This window comes from Amphiprion ocellaris, chromosome 17 (assembly GCF_022539595.1).
Source record: "Amphiprion ocellaris isolate individual 3 ecotype Okinawa chromosome 17, ASM2253959v1, whole genome shotgun sequence".
NCBI classification, from domain to species: domain Eukaryota; kingdom Metazoa; phylum Chordata; class Actinopteri; family Pomacentridae; genus Amphiprion; species Amphiprion ocellaris.
Window position 1 is genome coordinate 5,514,735 of NC_072782.1, and position 18,417 is coordinate 5,533,151.

Consider the following 18,417-nt stretch of genomic DNA (forward strand, 5'->3'; position numbering starts at 1 on the left):
TAATTTAAAGCAGATGGCTACAGAGAGACATGATGAGACAGGAGAAGCCTGGAAGAGACCGGCAGCGATGAGGATGAAAGTCATGGGATTGTGTTGATTCTAAAGTGAAGTAGCTGCTCCTGACAGGGTGCGTGTCTGACCAGAACACCTTGAACTGAAGTGGTTTTACTGCAGGGCATTAAGAACAGAACAAGAGGTGATGGATGGAAGTAATGGTTGTGTTCGCGTGTGTCGGTGCAGAAGACACGGTATAATTCCATTGCATGCATTTTACATGCATATTTCATCCATGACTTCCCTGTGTGGTTTGCGTTCTAGCAAATTTGTTAGATTTTTACCATGATAGTGCTGAGTTTTCTCCATTGTTGTGTGTGTGTGTGTGTGTACATTAGTTAGTATACAGTAAGTTGTAAATGCTGTGTAATGTGGTTATGTAACATGGGCCTGCCAGCTGGTTGGCTTCACTGGAGCATGAAATGGAGTGTAATTGGTAAGTGTGCGGTCTAAAAGGACTATGCAACAATGGCATATGAAGGTATATGTACACATAGTGCATGGTGAGCGCTGGTGGCTTTTAGACAGATGGGATTTAATAAATAAATATGTACATTTCTGTTTCTAGTTCAGGTGGAAGAATGTCAAATGTTTGTTACTTCCTCAGACATTTGGCTCTTCCCAAAGTTATCACGTTTTGGAAGTCTGATATTTGGTAGAATAACTTTCTTTGGTGTTGCTGTAGGGTCAATATATAATTGCAGGCTTTTTGTATCCTAGTTGACATTTTTGCTGTTTTCAGGCCTAAAAATCAACATGGCTGCCTATAACCAAATGCCACATGGCATTTTTACAGAAAGATTCTTCTAAATATTATATATACAATTGAGTAAAATTGAAAAGGAAAGTTATTTATAAAGATATTGCAGTAAACCTGTTGACATGCCATAAATCCACACTTGACTCACACACTACTTTATATTAAATAACTCAGAAAGCCTCGGAGTCTGGCCAGTCTTTTCTTCAGGAGGAAATGACATCATGTGGAGCAGGTCATGTGATCTGGAATTAACACACTTCCTTGAGGTGTTTTTGTAATGGGGAACTTAGTGGAAAGTGATTTCTGGGACACAGATACAATTAGTTATTTTCCATATAAAATTTGATATATTGACAATAAAGAAATATCTGTCATGATTATCTCAACTTAATAAAAAGAACACAATCAAAACAATCTTTGAATAAGCTCATTTTATTATTGTTTCGCTAATTGGAATGTGGTTGTTATTAAATTCGGATGGTTGCTTAGTTGACATTTTAGTGATGTACAGCCATTTTTTATTAATAAGTAATTGTTTCCATAAAAATTAATTATGGGATTTGTAAAGACATGATCATAATGAACATAAAAAACATTAGTTTTTTTAACTTTTAATAAAAATGTATGCAAGACATACAGTGCACAAAAATAACCTTCATCTCATAGTTAACTAATCATAATATAAAAGTACACAAAAGCTATTATTCCACTGTCACATTCCCAACAAAAATATAAACTACCAATAGCATAAACAAACACCAGAATCCACTACATGCTTTTTGAAAATAAAAGAAAGAAGAATAATTCTACTGCTGTATTGCTTTTATACATTGGACAACATTTTACTGAAAATTGTACTTTGCTTAAATAAAAAAAAAAAAAAAAAAAAAAAAAAACGTCCAGCAGAGCAAAAGACAAGAGCACTAAGATCATGCAAGTTTTAAACAAGCAGGCTGGTCAGTCTTATTTGTAAGAGTGATACTGGAGTTTTATCTCCAGAAAAGTGTTAAATATGCTGTCTAAATATTGTTTACAAATTGTGGGATCAAGACTTTGTTATAAGGCTGAACATTTTGAAGAAAAAATTCAGTTGCAGTTTTTCTGACAGATGTGATTGTGAATAGATTTGTGGCGTGATTATTTAAATTCAAGCTTCAGTTAAGTATTTACTGTGCGGTAGATCACTACCACATGAGACCTCATAAAAAGCTCGACTGTCACACAAAGAGGACGACATGAATGTTTGTAAAACCACTGATGCGACACTTTAAACCCTGCGTCAAACAGGCTGCATAGCGCATATTCTAAACTGTAGCCTTTACACTTTTCCACTTGCATTGCTTCAAAATGGGATTTCAGTTTAAAATTAAATAAAATAAAACTGGATTACATTTTTTGCGATGTTGCTGTGTTTATTTTCTATCTCTGTTCGACTGTAATACCACAACACCGTATGAGACACTGTAACATTAACCTCAGCCCTGCAAAACACCTCAGGTAAATTTTTACTTCCGTGGTTCAGGTTTGGGTCAATGTGCTGAAATTGGACACAATCTAATTTAGATGCTGGGGATTGTTCGCAATCATTGTGATGTAATCATTTATGATTTATTATCCTGTCACTCTCACATTTGTACAGCACAAGGGAACATATTGCGCAGTTGACCTCCAAGTTATGTGGCGGTCAAGGTGAGCACAGTAATAAAGAGTGCAAAATAATGTTGATCATGAAGTAAATTGTTTCATTAAACCTGAGAAACATTGTTTTAAGAGGTGCCATCAAGTTTTCACCCTGCTTTTCTCTCTCTTTTCTATGTGAAATCCTGCGTCAAACCTTATCTTTACCACAGTAGCTTCCTGATCATGTCACTTGTCTAAATGTCTCAGCATCATCACAGCAGACGCTGGCCTGGGGGGGTCGATTCTTGTCAGTGGGCCCTCCTTAACTGCTCTGATTTACATGGTGATCAGAGCAGCTGGGCAACAACTCCCCCACGGTCGAGTAGTGCCGACTGGCATACATAGATACATAGGCACTCTCCTCGTAATGTGGTTTATGGCTGCAGAAGCTCCCATTAGCAACAGCTCATAAAATCTGCAACTATTACCCTGTTAAACACCGCTCCAAGAACACACACACACACACACACACACACACACACACACACACACACACACACACACACACACACACACACACACACACACACACACACAAGTATAAGATCCACAGTGCTGTAGGTACACAGGGTTACATTCACAGTTCCATTTTTGCACAGTAACTTTTAGTTAAGCCACAATTAACACTTTTTTTTTCTGTAAAGAGAGAAGTTACTTTGTTATTTTAATGAAGCTTACTATTATTTTTTTAATGAGGCACAAATTAGTTTCAGTCAACCAGCAGTCATAATCCGTTTTTAATTAGTAAAAATTGTTGATTCATTCAATCAGCTAATCATTTCTCCACTAGTACAGTTATGACATGTTTGGCCCTGGATTATACATTGTCTAATATTTTTTTACTGATGTCTCATAAGACTAGTGAAGATAAGATAAGAATGAGAAAGATAAAAAAGCTTCCTTTGAAGACATACCGAACTAATTAAAATCCTGAAAATGTCAAATGAGACCATGTTTGGTAATCCAAATTTTTTAAATAAAAATAATAATTTCATAGATTTTTTTAATACTAACGTATCCTTTCGAGGTGTCTATATTGGCTCCGTGTCATTCCGGTTTGCCCGGCCAAAGTGTTGGAGAATCACAGTTGAGTCTCAGTGGGAATAGAGTGTGTAACCCTGCCAAATGTTCTTGCGACACTTTACATACTGAGCTACACAGACTGCGAGGCTGCAGTTATCGTGCAGCGCTTGTTCTCATTCTGGTAATGGCTTTATCTCGCTAGTGAAAGAGAATGTCACCAGTTCAATTAGGATGAAGTGTGTGTGTGCGTGCGTGCGCATCTGTACGTGTGTGTGTACTCGCATTACTCACGCTGTGGAGACATAAATTAGTTTACACAGCCAGATTGTGGGGAGTTGCCTCCCTTTTTGGGGTCAAAAAGCAAGTCCTCATAACATAAATCAGTAAATTTTAGAGTGAAGCCTTGCTTTAAGGTTAGTGTCAGGCAGTGGTTATTGTCAGTGTTTGGGTGGGTCTCCAGAAAATGAATTTAAGGCAACGCAATGTTCTCTGAAGTGATGTGTGTGTGTGTGTGTGTGAGTGTGTGTGTGTGTGTGTGTGTGCGTGCGTGCGTGCGTGCGTGCGTGCGTGCGTGCGTGCGTGCGTGCGTGCGTGCGTGCGTGTGTGTGTGCGTGTGTGCAGGTGGTCCTTGGATTTCAAGTAGATTGATAGTAGCACTATAGCTACACTATCCATATTACTCAGAAAAAGGTCATCTCTCCTCTGTGTGTGAGCCTGTGTGTGTGCGCGTTTGTGTGTTGTTGTGGTGCCTGGTGTGTGATTCTCTTTGAGCAGATGTGTGTAGTGAATAAAGGGAAATGTGGGTTTTGGAGATAAGCAGATCTACTTTGCAGCTTGTTGAGAGCACCCTCCTCGTGCACCTCAGGCTTCCCCAGCATAACGTGATAACCCCTACTGTTTAAAAATGAGCCCCATCCTCCAGATTCAGGTTACAAAGTAATGCTTGTCATACTTGTTTTTTTTTAGATGAAGTATCCTTATACTACTAAAAAGATGGAAAGAGAGAAAGCAAAGAAAGAAACATATTAAATCCTGACAAAGCAAAATTCAACACGAGAACACGATAGAAGCGATGCTGCTGTTAGCTATTAAAGCACAGAGGAATTGATTTGAAATAATACATTATGACAGATATGAATTAGCTACTGTATGAGTATTTTAGTTATTAATTATACAGTTGCCCCTCGAGAATTTATATTACATGTATTGCAGCAAATGTTATGCTTTAATAATAGATTGTAGTGAGCTATTAATGTAATTATGTTAAGTTAAACAACAGTCAGATGCTAAAATATACTCAAACGCAACATTTTTTCCATTCTCCATTTAGCCTCGTAAACTACCACCCACTGAAATGTCAAGACATCTGAAATAATGTAAACAGCTGACACACAATCTAAAAAGGCTTTTCATATGAATGCCCATAAGCCCTGGGACCCAGCTGGGCGGTATTAACTGCAGGATGTAAATTACAGACGCCTCGGTTACACCTGCTCCTCTTGCTTCATGTCTTTATCTTTCCGTTCATCTTTGAGTTCAGCCTATGCGCCCACAACCATTTTTGTCCTTTTTGCCTTACAAAGATTCTGTACTAGTCCCATAACCCACCTTTTCTGTTATCTATTCTCTGCCTTCTTGGCTTCCATGGCACACTCCTTCTATTTTATCTCATTTACTCTCCTCTGTGCTCCCCCCGTCTGATGCCTCGCACCTGACGTCCTTCCTCTGCGGTTTTCCTCCTTACGCCTCCGAGAGTGTAGGAAGGAGCGAATGAGGAAGACTGAAGAGCTGACATAAATTCCCAAGGCCAAAATGTCTGATTGAATTAGGACAGGTGAAGAGGATATGAGGACGGCGGTGAGATGAATTCCTGATAGCTGTGTATACATGTGCATGCATGTCAGGGTCAGTGACATTATGTCGGAACTGTCACTGAGTTAAGAATTGATTGTAATCCCATAAAAGAGATACACGGTCTGGCTGCAGGAAAGCAACACATACTCCTACACACAAATAGCACACACGCTTGGTGAAACACTGAGTGGCAGAGTGCTTCTTTTTTTGCTTTTTTGCATTAGTCCTTGTGCGAATGTGTGTGTGTGTGTGTTCCTTTTAATTTTGGATGTATTATGAAGAAAAATCAGCGCCCAACAGGGAGTCCAAAGCCTTGATTTGGTGGATTAAAGCTCAATCTGTTGTTGAAAACCTCTCTCCAGTTGTGCCCTTGCTGCAGATAAATGGGAGAAGACTGTGCTTATGTGTATTGTTTGTTTACAGGTACGAGTGCATCCGTATGTCTCAGTGTTTCCTTTGAATTTTAATCAGAATATGCTAAGTTTGAATTCTTTCCCTTTGTTGTTTCTCATTTGCCCTTTCAGAGGTCATTCCGCTCATTTAGTAACGATGACCGCCACGTGATGGCGAAGCACTCCACCATCTACCCCTCCTCTCACGAGCTAGAAGCGGTTCAGACGCTGGTGTCCACCGTGGAGTGCGCCCTCAAACATGTCTCCGATTGGCTGGATCAGAGCAGCGGCGACGTCCACAACCAGTTTGACAGCCAACCAGCAGGCAGCACAGAGGAGGATGACCCTGGTGATGAGCCCAGTGATGAAACCGAGGAGTCCAACGAGTGCTACAGGTAGGCGGAAATGATGCATACTTGGCCTTCAACTAATAAGAATTTTCATGATTGGGTAATTCTTTTTGTTTCTTATGAATTGATAGATTTGTTTGTTTAAGGTAATACATCAACATTTTGTTGAGTATAATATATTTTCTTCTAAAACTCTCTAACTTGGCTTGATTATCAGCTCAAGCATAAATGTCACCATCTGCAATCCCTTGGCAATTCAGAACAAAAACAACACGATAACAGTCAGCACTGATAGTTCAAATGTGGTACAGCAAAACGAGATGTTACCATTTAATAGAGAACATTCTTGAGGATCTAATATACCGAGCAAGTGCACGCAAAGCCACATAATGGAGAAGAGGCCAAACCATTAAAAATTTCACAAGCAAGTTACCAACTTGAAAATCACGTTTCAGCCGCTGGATACAGATAAGGTATGAAAAAAGCAAGACAAGAAATTTAAAAAGTACAATAGGGCTAAAAAATCAAGATATAAAAATAAAGGTCACATAAAGACAATATTCCAGGCATGATGAATTTATATATGGATAAGTACAGCTATGACATGGTGAGTTTACATATGGATATGTAGACATATGACTTGATGAATTTACATATGTGCAGGTTTGGAAAAGAGCTCTAAGAAAACAGTGTTATCTGTTGCTGAGCTGTAAAGAGAAAACGCGGATTTACGTTTTGTTGTTGGGTTATTATGGGAGCAAGCTTTTGATTGTTTAAGTAGAGCAGTGGAGAGTAAAATAGTGTTATGAGATGCTGTGACACCAGAAGAGCTGTAAGGAAAAGTAAAACTGTTAGGGGATTATGTGGCACTGGAAGAGCTATAGGGGGAAGAAAACAGCGTTAGATGATGCTGTTGCAAACTGGAAGAGCTTTGGCAGGAAAAAGTGATGAAGTGATTAAGCGATGTTGTTGACTCAGAAGAGTTAATTATGTAGTTGAAATGGAAGAGCTATAGGACGAAGACTGTTAAATGATGTAGATTGCTGCACCTGAAAGGCTGTGAGGAGAAAAATGTTTTAATATATTTTATTGCAATGACACGAACGTGATGAACAGTCGGACTGTAGAAGGAACAAAGGACCTGCGCTAACGTTGCTTCTTGCATTGCGGATGTAGCAGCCTCTTGCTGAAAGAGCAGCTTAAGGTCCCCACAGTCTCATGCAGAGGGTAAAAGGTGTTGTCCATGATGGATGTGAGCTGGGCTAACATCCTCCTCTCACCCATTGCAAAGCTCATTAAAGTGTATTTCTCTTTCACCCGACAGTGCATCAGCTTTGTGTCTAAGGTTTTTATAGTTTATTTGTATAAGGACTCAAGAGGTTGTATGACTGTTTCACCAGCCTGTCAGCGACATGCAGTATAATACTACATACATTAAAGGATCATTGCATACATGGATATCTTGCCTGCTTTCAGAGAGACAGTTTTTTATTACGTATAAAATTCCCTAAGTTGTACTCTATGATTTTAACCATTTTTTGCATGTTTTTTTTAAAGTTCACGTTTGGGTCCAGTATCATGCCAAGGTATTTATAAGACAATATCAATGTCATTGTCAGATTTATTTATATAGCACTTTTAAAAGGCCTATGGCCAACCAAAGTGCTTTACAGTAAAATAAATCATTAACAATACGAAAACAATAAAAGCAAAACAATAAGACAGTAAAATAAAACAGATAAAAGATACATTAAAGGTGACTCTGCTCAGCCAAAGGCCCGGGTAAACAGGCGAGTCTTAAGACGTGTTTTAAAAATGGAGAGGCTATTCGCAGACCACACAGAGAGGGGCAATGCGTTCCACAGCAGGGAAGCCACAACTGCAAAGGCTTCATCTCCTCTGGTTTTCATGAGGGATCGAGGAACGTCCAGGACCATCTGGTCAGCTGACCTAAGGGCTCTGGAGGATTGATGCACCTTAACAAGATCAGATAAATATTCTGGGGCCAGTCCATTCGAAGACTTAAAAGCAAATAAAAGAATTTTAAAATCAATCCTGTACCTAACCGAAAGCCAATGAAATGAGGAAAGCACCAGCGTTATGTGCTGGCATTTCTTTGTCCCAGTTAGGAGATGAGCTTCTGCATTCTGAACAAGCTGCAGCCGGTTGAGTTCTGACTGGCCAATGCCGACGTACAGGGAGTTACAATAGTCCAAGCGCGATGTAATAAATGACGTTTGTAGCATGACTTTAGAAAAAACAACTCGTTTTATTTATATTTAAACTAAGACATGCAAAGTCCAGCCAGTTTGTTTAGTCCTGTTTCTTGGCGGGGAGAAAGGATTTCCTAGAGTTCGGTTGTAACCCTGATGTCTCCAGTTTTCCAGCACAGACTTCCTCTAATCTAAGTCTTGACAAGGAAATGAATGAGACTTTATAAGGCGTCATATTTATGAGTAGTTACAATGATATTAAAGTAAAAGGGATTAGAAAAAAAAACATTTGAGAAGCAGGAGCTGGACTTGTTTGATAAATGACCTAATTGATTGCACATTTGTTGTCTGTCGATAAACCTGCAGTACTGTGTAACTGACCAGTTGTTAGGCATTTTTTGCCCCACAAATTGGCCATTCAGATCAATATCTTTCATTTCATGTATTAAAACAGTCAGAAAAGGAAGAAAAGAGAAAAACTTGGTATCAAACAGAAAGAGCTTGTGTTGCGCAAAAGGAAAGGAGCTCCACCACTTGAAAATCCCTGGGCATAGTCTCCATGGTTGGCTATCTTTATGAATCTTTTTATTAATGGTTCACTACTTCTCATTAAAGTCTTGAATTGCCTTGTCTAGTCTTATTTTGCAGTGTCAAGTGGAACCTTGTATTTTAATCTTTTAATCATGCAGCTACTCTCCAAAGATTGTTTGCAGGAATTGTGGGTATTATGCCGAGCAAAGGCGGAAGACGGAAACTCTATTTTTTATTGGACCTAATGCCTAAAGTGTAATTTAATTTATTAGATATGATACAAAATTGTAGGATTAAGTGTGTAATAGGAGTTATAATAATGTGACAATATATTTCTTCTTTGAATCCATATCGTCTTTTTCTCTTTTCTATTCTGTTAACTCCCTAAAGGGTCTATTAATAAAATGGTACCTTTGGAAGTTTTCAGATGTAAGTTAGAATGTGTATGTATTTACATTTAAAAACAACAGAAGAGGTATAATTATGTGTTGTTTATCTTTCTTCAAAAACAGGGAATCCAGCAGCGGTGGCGTGCTATGTGGAGTGATGAGGATCGGCCTGGTGGCCAAAGGACTCCTGATCAAAGGGGACATGGACCTGGAGCTGGTGTTGATGTGCAGAGACAAACCCACACAGACACTGCTGGACACTGTCTGTCACAATTTACCCACGCAGATTGAGGTTAGAGACGCACATGCAGAGTCACACATGCACACGCTTGAATACGGGCACGTATGCTGCCTCTCATGTGTTTCCTCTTACACACTTGTTCACAAACATGCCGCTGACATAAGCCCTTTTCAGACACGCGATACATAATATTGCTGGCTTCATCAGTCTGGTAAAGTGAGCAGCAGTCTGTCATTCAGATCACTTTTATGTGAATGTTCCCTGTGGCTTTATTCAGACATAACTACGATAATGAGGGGAAAGGAGTGCATGTCTGAAAGGGGCTATACACACACATTTGCATCTTAGCCTTGCATTAAACCTTCAGTGACATCGCAATCTGCCACGTTTCTAATCCAAGGAAGTACTATTTTTATTGCACAGACCTCTCTTATGTCAGAAGTTAAGCTATTTGAATAATCTTCAACGTTTCCTGAGTGTTTCTGCTTGAATTTTCCAGCACTTACTGTGTTGTGAGTGTACAGAAACTGTGTAAGGAGGCAAAAGACAGCAGTATCGTCAAGTGAGAGGCTAAGTGGTGTTTTAGTATGTATGACGCATGTGTGATTAATACTCTCGTCAGTATGTCAGTGTCACGTTTCCTCATTAATGAGTCATGGCACAGAAGTGACGATCCTGACATTCATACGCACACGAGATACTGAACACACTGACAGGCCCCTGCAGTCCAGACAGAGAAGTACACAAAGTGTAGGCTAAAGTATGCAGGACACATTTCATCCCCCTTTTTAAATGCTGTGACTTTGACCCTTGTACTTGTTTGCTATGTTTATGATCTAAACTTTCAACTTTTTCAGTCTCTATTTAGCCTCTGGGGATTTTACCCCTTTTAAATCCTTTAATTAATTTGTTGTGAAATGAATTGTTGCAGCCAGGTGAAGTTTTGTAATGACTAAAGATCTAAGAAAAGCATTTAGCACTAACTACAAATTGTAGGAAACATTTTCCAGCACAGCTGGCTAGTGCAGAAATTACTCAATGAATAAATTCTCCCCATGTGCCTCATCGCTGCTCACAGTTATGTTTTGTGAGCGGGAAAAAGTGCATGTGTGTGTCTCCTGTGGGTGTTTGTGGGCAGGGAGGTAATCTCACGCCTCGGCCCAGTGACCAGAGATTTTGATTTTCTCATCAGAGCCAAATGGGATGTAGATGGGTCCTCTGCGACCTGCTGCTCACTTAAACAGGGTCTGGGAAATACGCAGAAGCCACAGACACACTTGTTTTTGTTGCTTAAGAGGACATGACACTTACATTAGTAACCTAGAGGCTTCCTGCAACCATAAGCATAATGAATACATAACCTCAGCCCTCACTGTAATCTAAACTAGAGCCTAACAGATATATTAGTTGGCTGATAATATTGCCTAATATTGGCCTGTCACTAACATATCGTTATCGGCATATAGTTTTTTTTTTGTATGTTTATTTGTTTTTTGTTCAGAGCATATTGCAGAAAAAAATATGCTTGATTTAGCAATATTATCATTATATAGTTTCTGCAACAGAGAAGCTCTGACTTTAATGAGTATGAAAGTCAAAACTCTCAGCTCTGTCTGCAGCACATGTAGCAGAGTGCAGCGGTGCGGAGTTTTGTCGTTATATCAGCTGATTGATCAATATCTGAATTTTTTACTCTCCAAACATCAGCATTAGTATCGATACTGGCATCCCCCCTCCCAAAATCCAGTATCAGTCCAGCTTTTATCTTAATCTGAACTTTACCATAGCTTTAACAGTTAATCAGACTTAAAATAACTAAAATTGATAGGTGAATTTTTTTTTGCTTTTGTTAGCATTTCATCCCAACTGTGTGACTCATTTCCCAACAATGTAAATTATACAATTAAACACAAACATCAAACACCTGAATTGCAGAATGAGCATGTATAGCAGAAAGGATGTGCACTTGCAATCTATGACTGCATGAGCTCTGTGTCTTAGTTTGTATCCTCTTATCCAATATTTGTAGTTATTCATGAATTTGTCTGAGTCTCTGTGTGTAATAAGAGTTATAGTGTGTTCATTTGTTTGTCTGTTACATACACGTGTGTATCGAGTAACAATCGCGGCCGCTGCTTATGCCGACATGAATTCATTATCGACGGTATGCCTCAGTTCTGACCACAAAGGTCAGCAGTAATTGATTTCTTCAGAATGAAGGCTGAATGAAGCACCGCATATATACAGATTTCATGAATGGATGTGCATAATAGAGGTAGACATATAAACGCATGATCGCTACAATGTCTGTAAAACTCAGAGGATTAGAGCCTGTACCAGCTTTCATCTCATCATCAAATGATCTTCGGTGTCTTTGTCTTCAACAGATTCATTTCACAGCTCCTCGTGAGTTTTTTATATGAAGGTTATTTGATGATTTGAGGTCCCTATCCACTTTGGGGTTTCACTATTGGATCTAATTAGATTTTAATACTGTAATTAATTACAAAATATTCTAATTGTCCTGTACTATGAGAAATATTTCCTGTGCATTTCTCACATTTTAAAATAGAATTTCAGTCCTGTGGTTAAGAAATAACAGGAGACATGGCATCTGCAAGGCTAATCCGTTTCTCTTACTTTTTCTCATGCACATTTTTACTTAGTTTTTCTTGTGTCACACCTACTGATGCTGTTGCAGCATCTGGAGGCCACAGCAGGCTCAGGTTTATTTTGTCTCTTCATCTGTACCAAGTCATGTTGTGACCTTGGCTTCTAACCATCCAGTTCTGTCTGTTCACACACGACAGAAGCTGACAGAAGAGAAATATAAGGTCACGAGCTCCTTGCCCGAGGCGGCCATCTTGGTACAAACTACAACAGAGCCTAAACTCACACTGAAGATTACCCTCACCTCACCGGCCATGAGGGAAGACGAGGATGAAGACGAAGAAGAGGAGGAGGAGGAAGAGGAGGAGGAAGGGGCGATGTTAGAGAATGGGGAGGAAGGAGAGGAGCTGGAGGAGGAGGTGGAGGGAGAAGAGGAGGAGCAGGAAAAGAAAAATGGTCAAGGTAGGAACACAGACTGGAAAGCTGCAGTTTTCTTGGTTTCTGAGGTAACACCCCAGCACACACGCAATCAACTGAATATATATTAAATGTGTATGTTATTCTAGAACTCAGATGTTTTTTTGTGTTTCTCAAACAAGAGGTTTGACCTCATCCACTGATGCTGACACAGGACAAGACAGATACAGGCAGAGGTGGGTAGACTAGACAAAAACTGCACTCAAGAGAGAGTGCTGATGCTTTCTGAAGTACTAGTACAGCAAAGACCAAAAATAACTGCTTGAGTTAGGCTACAAAAGCATCTACTGAAAAAACTGCCTGCATTATGAGTAGCTAAAGTAAAAGAATAATGTCATTTTCACACAAAAAGTAAATATAAATAACTTACCCCCGAATTTTTGGTCTGTTTTTAATTCATTTTAAGTCATTCTAATTAGATAACCTTCTGCATATAGATGAGTACAATGTCCCTAATCTGTAGCTCTCAACTATCCAATATGTGAATATGAAATAAGTAAGTCTTTATTTATGTAGAACTTCATACAGAACTCAGAAGTGAGGTTGCAAAGTGCTTGCAGTCCCCAAAGACGACAAAGCAACTTCAAAACAAAATACTCCAAATTCAAACAAAAAATAAATAAATGTCAAGTAAAATCAAGGCGAGGAAGCATTAATGGTGATGTAGCCTTCAGAGAGAGACCATAATCTAAGAGCCACAACAGAAATGTTCAGTCAGCGCAAGTCTTGAAGTTTGGATGAAGCACCACCAGGAGCTCCTGAAAGGCCTTGTGGACCAATAAGTTATCAGCAGCTCCCTGATTTGTGGTGGAACCAAACTCTGTAGTGCCTTCTAAGTAATGAGTGGAGTAAAAGAATGCAAAATCAATCCTAAATTTCACAAGAAGCCAGTGTAACGAAGCTAGCAGTGAGATGACAACAGAGAATCTTTGTGAGTGAATGTGCAGCAGACATTTTGAACTATAGAAGTGCTGTAACATTGTGGCTTAAACAAGAATAAAACTCTGCAACAGTCTCGACACGAGAACATAAACTGTGTAAATTTGTTCAAGCTATTGAAAGCATAATTTTATACTTTATTAAGCACGCCACAAAGCAAAGACATTTTGAATTACATTCTTAGCTTGTAGAGATGTCCCACCTCTTATAGACAGCCAGAATCAAGTGTCTTCAATCAAACAAAGGCAAATGGCCAAATATCTTACAAAGCAAACTGTACATACCAAAAAAGCAAAACAACAAAATGAATCGCTGCATTCTGTCAGTTTACTTTCTGTATGATTCTCTGATGCACTGACCTCAAACCCAACTGGATCTCCCTGCACTGCAGTGTAGTCCGTTAATATTAGCTGGTAGCACAGTTTGAAAGCCAAACTTTGACAGAAAAAAGAAAACAGAAAAAAAAGTGAGGCCAAGGAATCTTTGTCTCATGTCAGTCTTCCATTGTAGCTGCAGACATTTTTTGCAGTGTCAAGAGGAAACTGGGACCTGGGATCAGCCGATTACCAGTCTCTCAAATTAAGCTGTATGTAAGGTGTTGAAATTAATGTAAAAGTTCAGTTCAGTTTTATTTTAATTGCTCCTATTCACAACATACAGCATCTCAAGGTAGTTCACACAGTAGCACTGGAACAAAGTAAACTGCTCCAACATGCTCCATTTACTCCAAAAAGCTGCTTAGCGACATGTAACAGAGTAAAGCCAAGTGTAGGACGCAGACCACAGTGGAGACATGCAGGAACTGTCTGGCATTCAGTCTACTATCAATCTGTCCCCAGTCCCCTGTTTTCATGGGTAGCAGGAAGTGGTTATAATTAGTTGTGGGAGGTGGGAAAGGGAAGCAAGGCCAGCAGGCCAGCAAAATCAATAACCAAGCAGTAGCAAGCTGCCCATCTATCCTGTGGCTCCCATCCAACTAGACACTCAGGTCTCAGAGAGAGATGAAAGATAGCATGAAGGTTAGGCGTACATCATTCTCACATGCCTCAGCAAGATGGAAAGGACCGCTCAGATTTTCTCTCAAACACGCTAAGAAGAGCACACGGGTTTGCACACATGTTCAGTCAACCGGTAGGAGAAGCCACACACACACAGGGTCATATTTTGTACCTGACGGATACAAATGCCTGTCACGCTGGATATCTAATTGCTCAGATTTATGAGGATCATATTTTAAAAGGCAAGGTCTAATACTTTTGCACATCAACACATGCATCATCAGGCAGAAACATCAGTGGTGCTGTCCAATGTCAGTGCCTCCTCAGCGTAATCTAAAGTTAAAATATCTCTGAAAGAAACACAAACACACAACGCAGAGCTCACTCACTGTTGAATGTTTCAGTAAGCTCTAGCTATTTGAATACAGTTAGATGAATCAATAATGCCTTCTGATTTGATGTCACATAATCAATATATTGATTTAAAATGGTAATTCTTCCATTTGGTAATTTTTTCTTTTGCCACTTCAGTCAACAACCTTGTGAACTGGGGGTGCTGCGTTTGATTTTGTATGTTTCAAAAGTTAAATATTTATGCTCCAGGTAAATATTTTATTGAAAATAGGTTGTCTATGCACACATTTAGCATGCATGCATGCATGCTTTTTATGCACTGATACAGCTCACTTGCTTTGCGCTGTCACAGAGGCGGGGAGGGTCCTGTGACAGGAAATTAGAGGAGACACGATAGCAAAGGGAATTTTTCAAATGAGACCGAGGGACAAGACGGCATCAGTAACACAGACTGAGATCATGATAAAAGAAGAGCGCTGAGTGAGGGAGCGGCCAGCAGAGCGTTTGAGAGAACAGTGGGAGGACAAGCGAGAAGAGAAAGACTGTAATGATCTGCTAGCAGCAGAGCAAATGCAGCTGGGACACCTCTAACAGACCTTAAGATTCACCATCACACAGAAACACACACCACTGAATGCTCCAGACAGATAAGGAGCTACACTGCATTTTGAGGATAATGTGAGAAGGATGTTCTCATGCCGCTGCGCATTAAACACATTTGACATTTCGACTTAATGTCTCTTGAGGAAAGGATTTTCTTTTTACGGGAGAGTGATGAGGAAAATATTTACCTAGTAGTGTTTTCACAGAGACCCAAAAGGCTCTCTTAGTTTGTTTTATTTCATCTCCAGTAGTTCCTGCACATAATAAACCCTCTTTGGAAACTCCATGTAACTGCACTCATTCATACACAGATGCGTTTGATTCAGCTTGCCTTGCACATCGTAGACTTTACCGTTATTCTCAAGTAGCAGAATGAGAGTGTAGTAACTCAACCGGCCCGGTGTGTCGGGCAGCATGAATCAAACGCGTATAAAAAAAAGCGTTTAAGAACGCTCCTCTTTTACCAACCACGATGCTCTGACTAAACCCTGCCTTGATCCCTCTTGTGTTGTGTTTGTCTCAGACTGGGTCAAACTATCTCAAGTTTTTCTTTTTTTTTCTTTTCATTTCTACTTTAGGAGCGCTTGATTCTGTGTTTGCCCAGACAGATTGTTGAACTGCTTTCTCTGCACCATTTCTCTATGAGCCTGTGAAATCAAGTGCACCTTAAGTAATCCAGAAGAAAAACAAACTCCTATTTTGACTCCTGCCTGGTGCAGACTGGATCAAAATAAATAAAATCCTTTTCAAATACATGAAGGAGAGATTGATTTATCTTGCTGGGCATGATGCAGTGAGCGGATATGCCCCAACAGTGCCCGCACACAGTAAATCAAACACTCCTTAGGTATTTGTTTGGTGTATGTCTGTGAGGGGCTCTCCATCCCACAAAGTTGCTTCTTCCCTTGTGACCCCAGTTGCTCTTCCTTTCACCGATTTGTCAGTAACTGGATGGATGTACAAACTACTACATCACTATTGAATAGAGTGTGTGGTTTTCAACACGTGTGTGTAGCAGGGATCCGCGATATCCATGTAAAGCAGTTAACAAGGTGTTGAAAATGACACACTATTTTAAAGAGTGAGTAAACCTTTCTGAGCATTCATCACAGATCCGTGAACTGTACACAGAGCGAGCACTTCCTGCAAGGAGAGAACAACTTTATGGCATGAAAAGCGCCTTGTATGTAACCGAAATATCCATGCATGTGTGTGTGTATGTACGCTTTCACGCGCCCTTTTTTCCCGTGTGTCTGCGCACATTCACACACGCAATATTCAAACACACACACTCATGACATGATGTGTGTGTGTTTTACATTCTCTATATCGGGTTGTTATTGTTTTGTGGCAGTGTTGGGTGCTGCTGCGCACAGAGTGGAGGCTGAGGAGGAGGAGGAGGGGGAGGTGCTGGATAGACACAGATGTCTGTTGGCCCTGGCAGCGCTGCGACACGCCAAGTGGTTCCAGGTCGGCACCCACTCACTTCCTGTCTTCGTGCCCGATGCTTATTGTAGCCTGACGATTCACCCAGAGGGAAATACGCTCACTGTCAGCTGACACTGTGGTGCTTAATATGCCCACTCAGTTTAGACTAATCAAGCAAATTTACATGTTTTATTGACATGCATTTGAATTTATACGTTGGCACTATTACAGATAATTTGATAAATTTACCCACATATGATTATATACAATAAATTACACATTGATTCCAAAAATAATGATTATGTTGATCACCCAAAGTGTATTTTTCTTATATGCAATATTGTACTAAATTTAAATCTATATATGAACTAGAAAAGGGTGAATGTAAGAAACATCGTAAAGCTACAAAAGCAATGGTTGATACTTGTTTTTCTTTTTGGCTATTATGTGAACCTGCCTGCTCTGTACAGTATGTCAATGCTTCCCTTTTGATTCTCCTCCCATACCCTTCCCCATCTATCTCCCGACTCACTTATCTTACTGAAGAAAAAAAACAAAACAAGACATCATTCAGAATGTACATTTGTTCTGAAGAGTGAGACAAAACACAAAGAGAATTTGAGATAAATAGTTTCAGTAAGCTAAATTAAATATCTGAACTGTTGTAAATGTATCTTTAAGTGTTCTCTGTCTGTGGGGAACTCACGCAGAGTTTTAGACAGATAAAATCACTTCATAGTGACTGTGGCTTTGTGTTGTAAAGCAGGCTGTTATCTGTATATGTTTGCACAAATACCATTTCTTCTGCACTCAGTTTGTTCCTCCATCTGCCTCTTTAATCGTTCTTCTTGCTTCCGTCTCCGTCCTCCTCAGGCTCGAGTGAATGGACTCAAGTCCTGCGTTATCGTTCTCAGGATACTAAGAGACATGTGCAATAGACACCCCGTCTGGGAACCTCTCAAGGGATGGGTGAGTCTTTTGCTGTAATTACCTGTGTTTGAGTGTTAATCTTGTAAAATGAAAAGAAAGTGTTCAGCCCCCTTGAACTTTTATACATTTTACTGTGATGTTGTTATTTTTAATGCCCTCCACGCCCCAACTATAATTTAATAGCCATGTATGTATTGAAATTCACTGAGATACTTAAATGAACTCGAGGCTTTTTTATTCTGAAGGACTGTAACGTGAGTTGAATTGCGTTTAGAGAGCATATTATGTAAATTAAAAGTTGTGGTAACAGATGGTGATAAATGTGTAGTCAGTCCACATTTTCCACCAAGTTTAATTTCTCTGTCAGGTTAATTTCCCATAAGTAAGTTTTGTGGGAAGGTGGCGAATACCTTTAAACGACACGGAACCTCATTTTCTTTATTGTTGCGTTTTCATCTTCCTGCAGCCCTTAGAGCTTATCTGTGAGAAGGCCATCGCCACCTGCAACAGACCTCTCGGGGCAGGAGAAGCTCTGCGTCGCGTCATGGAGTGTCTGGCCTCGGGCATACTGCTACCAGGTGTGGTGTTATA

The 18,417-nt window shown here is 39.8% G+C and overlaps 1 protein-coding gene across 5 annotated transcripts in view; it reads left to right on the forward strand.

Annotated features, from left to right (window-relative positions):
* Window positions 1-18,417, forward strand: part of strbp (spermatid perinuclear RNA binding protein) — a 94,505-nt gene that overhangs the window by 53,503 nt on the left and 22,585 nt on the right. For all 5 annotated transcript variants that reach the window (XM_055019097.1, XM_055019099.1, XM_055019096.1 and 2 more), the window contains exons 4-9: window positions 5,896-6,158; window positions 9,370-9,538; window positions 12,298-12,559; window positions 16,823-16,938; window positions 17,770-17,865; window positions 18,293-18,404. In XM_055019097.1, the coding sequence (XP_054875072.1) occupies window positions 5,896-6,158; window positions 9,370-9,538; window positions 12,298-12,559; window positions 16,823-16,938; window positions 17,770-17,865; window positions 18,293-18,404 (1,018 nt within the window). The remainder of the gene's footprint in view (window positions 1-5,895; window positions 6,159-9,369; window positions 9,539-12,297; window positions 12,560-16,822; window positions 16,939-17,769; window positions 17,866-18,292; window positions 18,405-18,417) is intronic.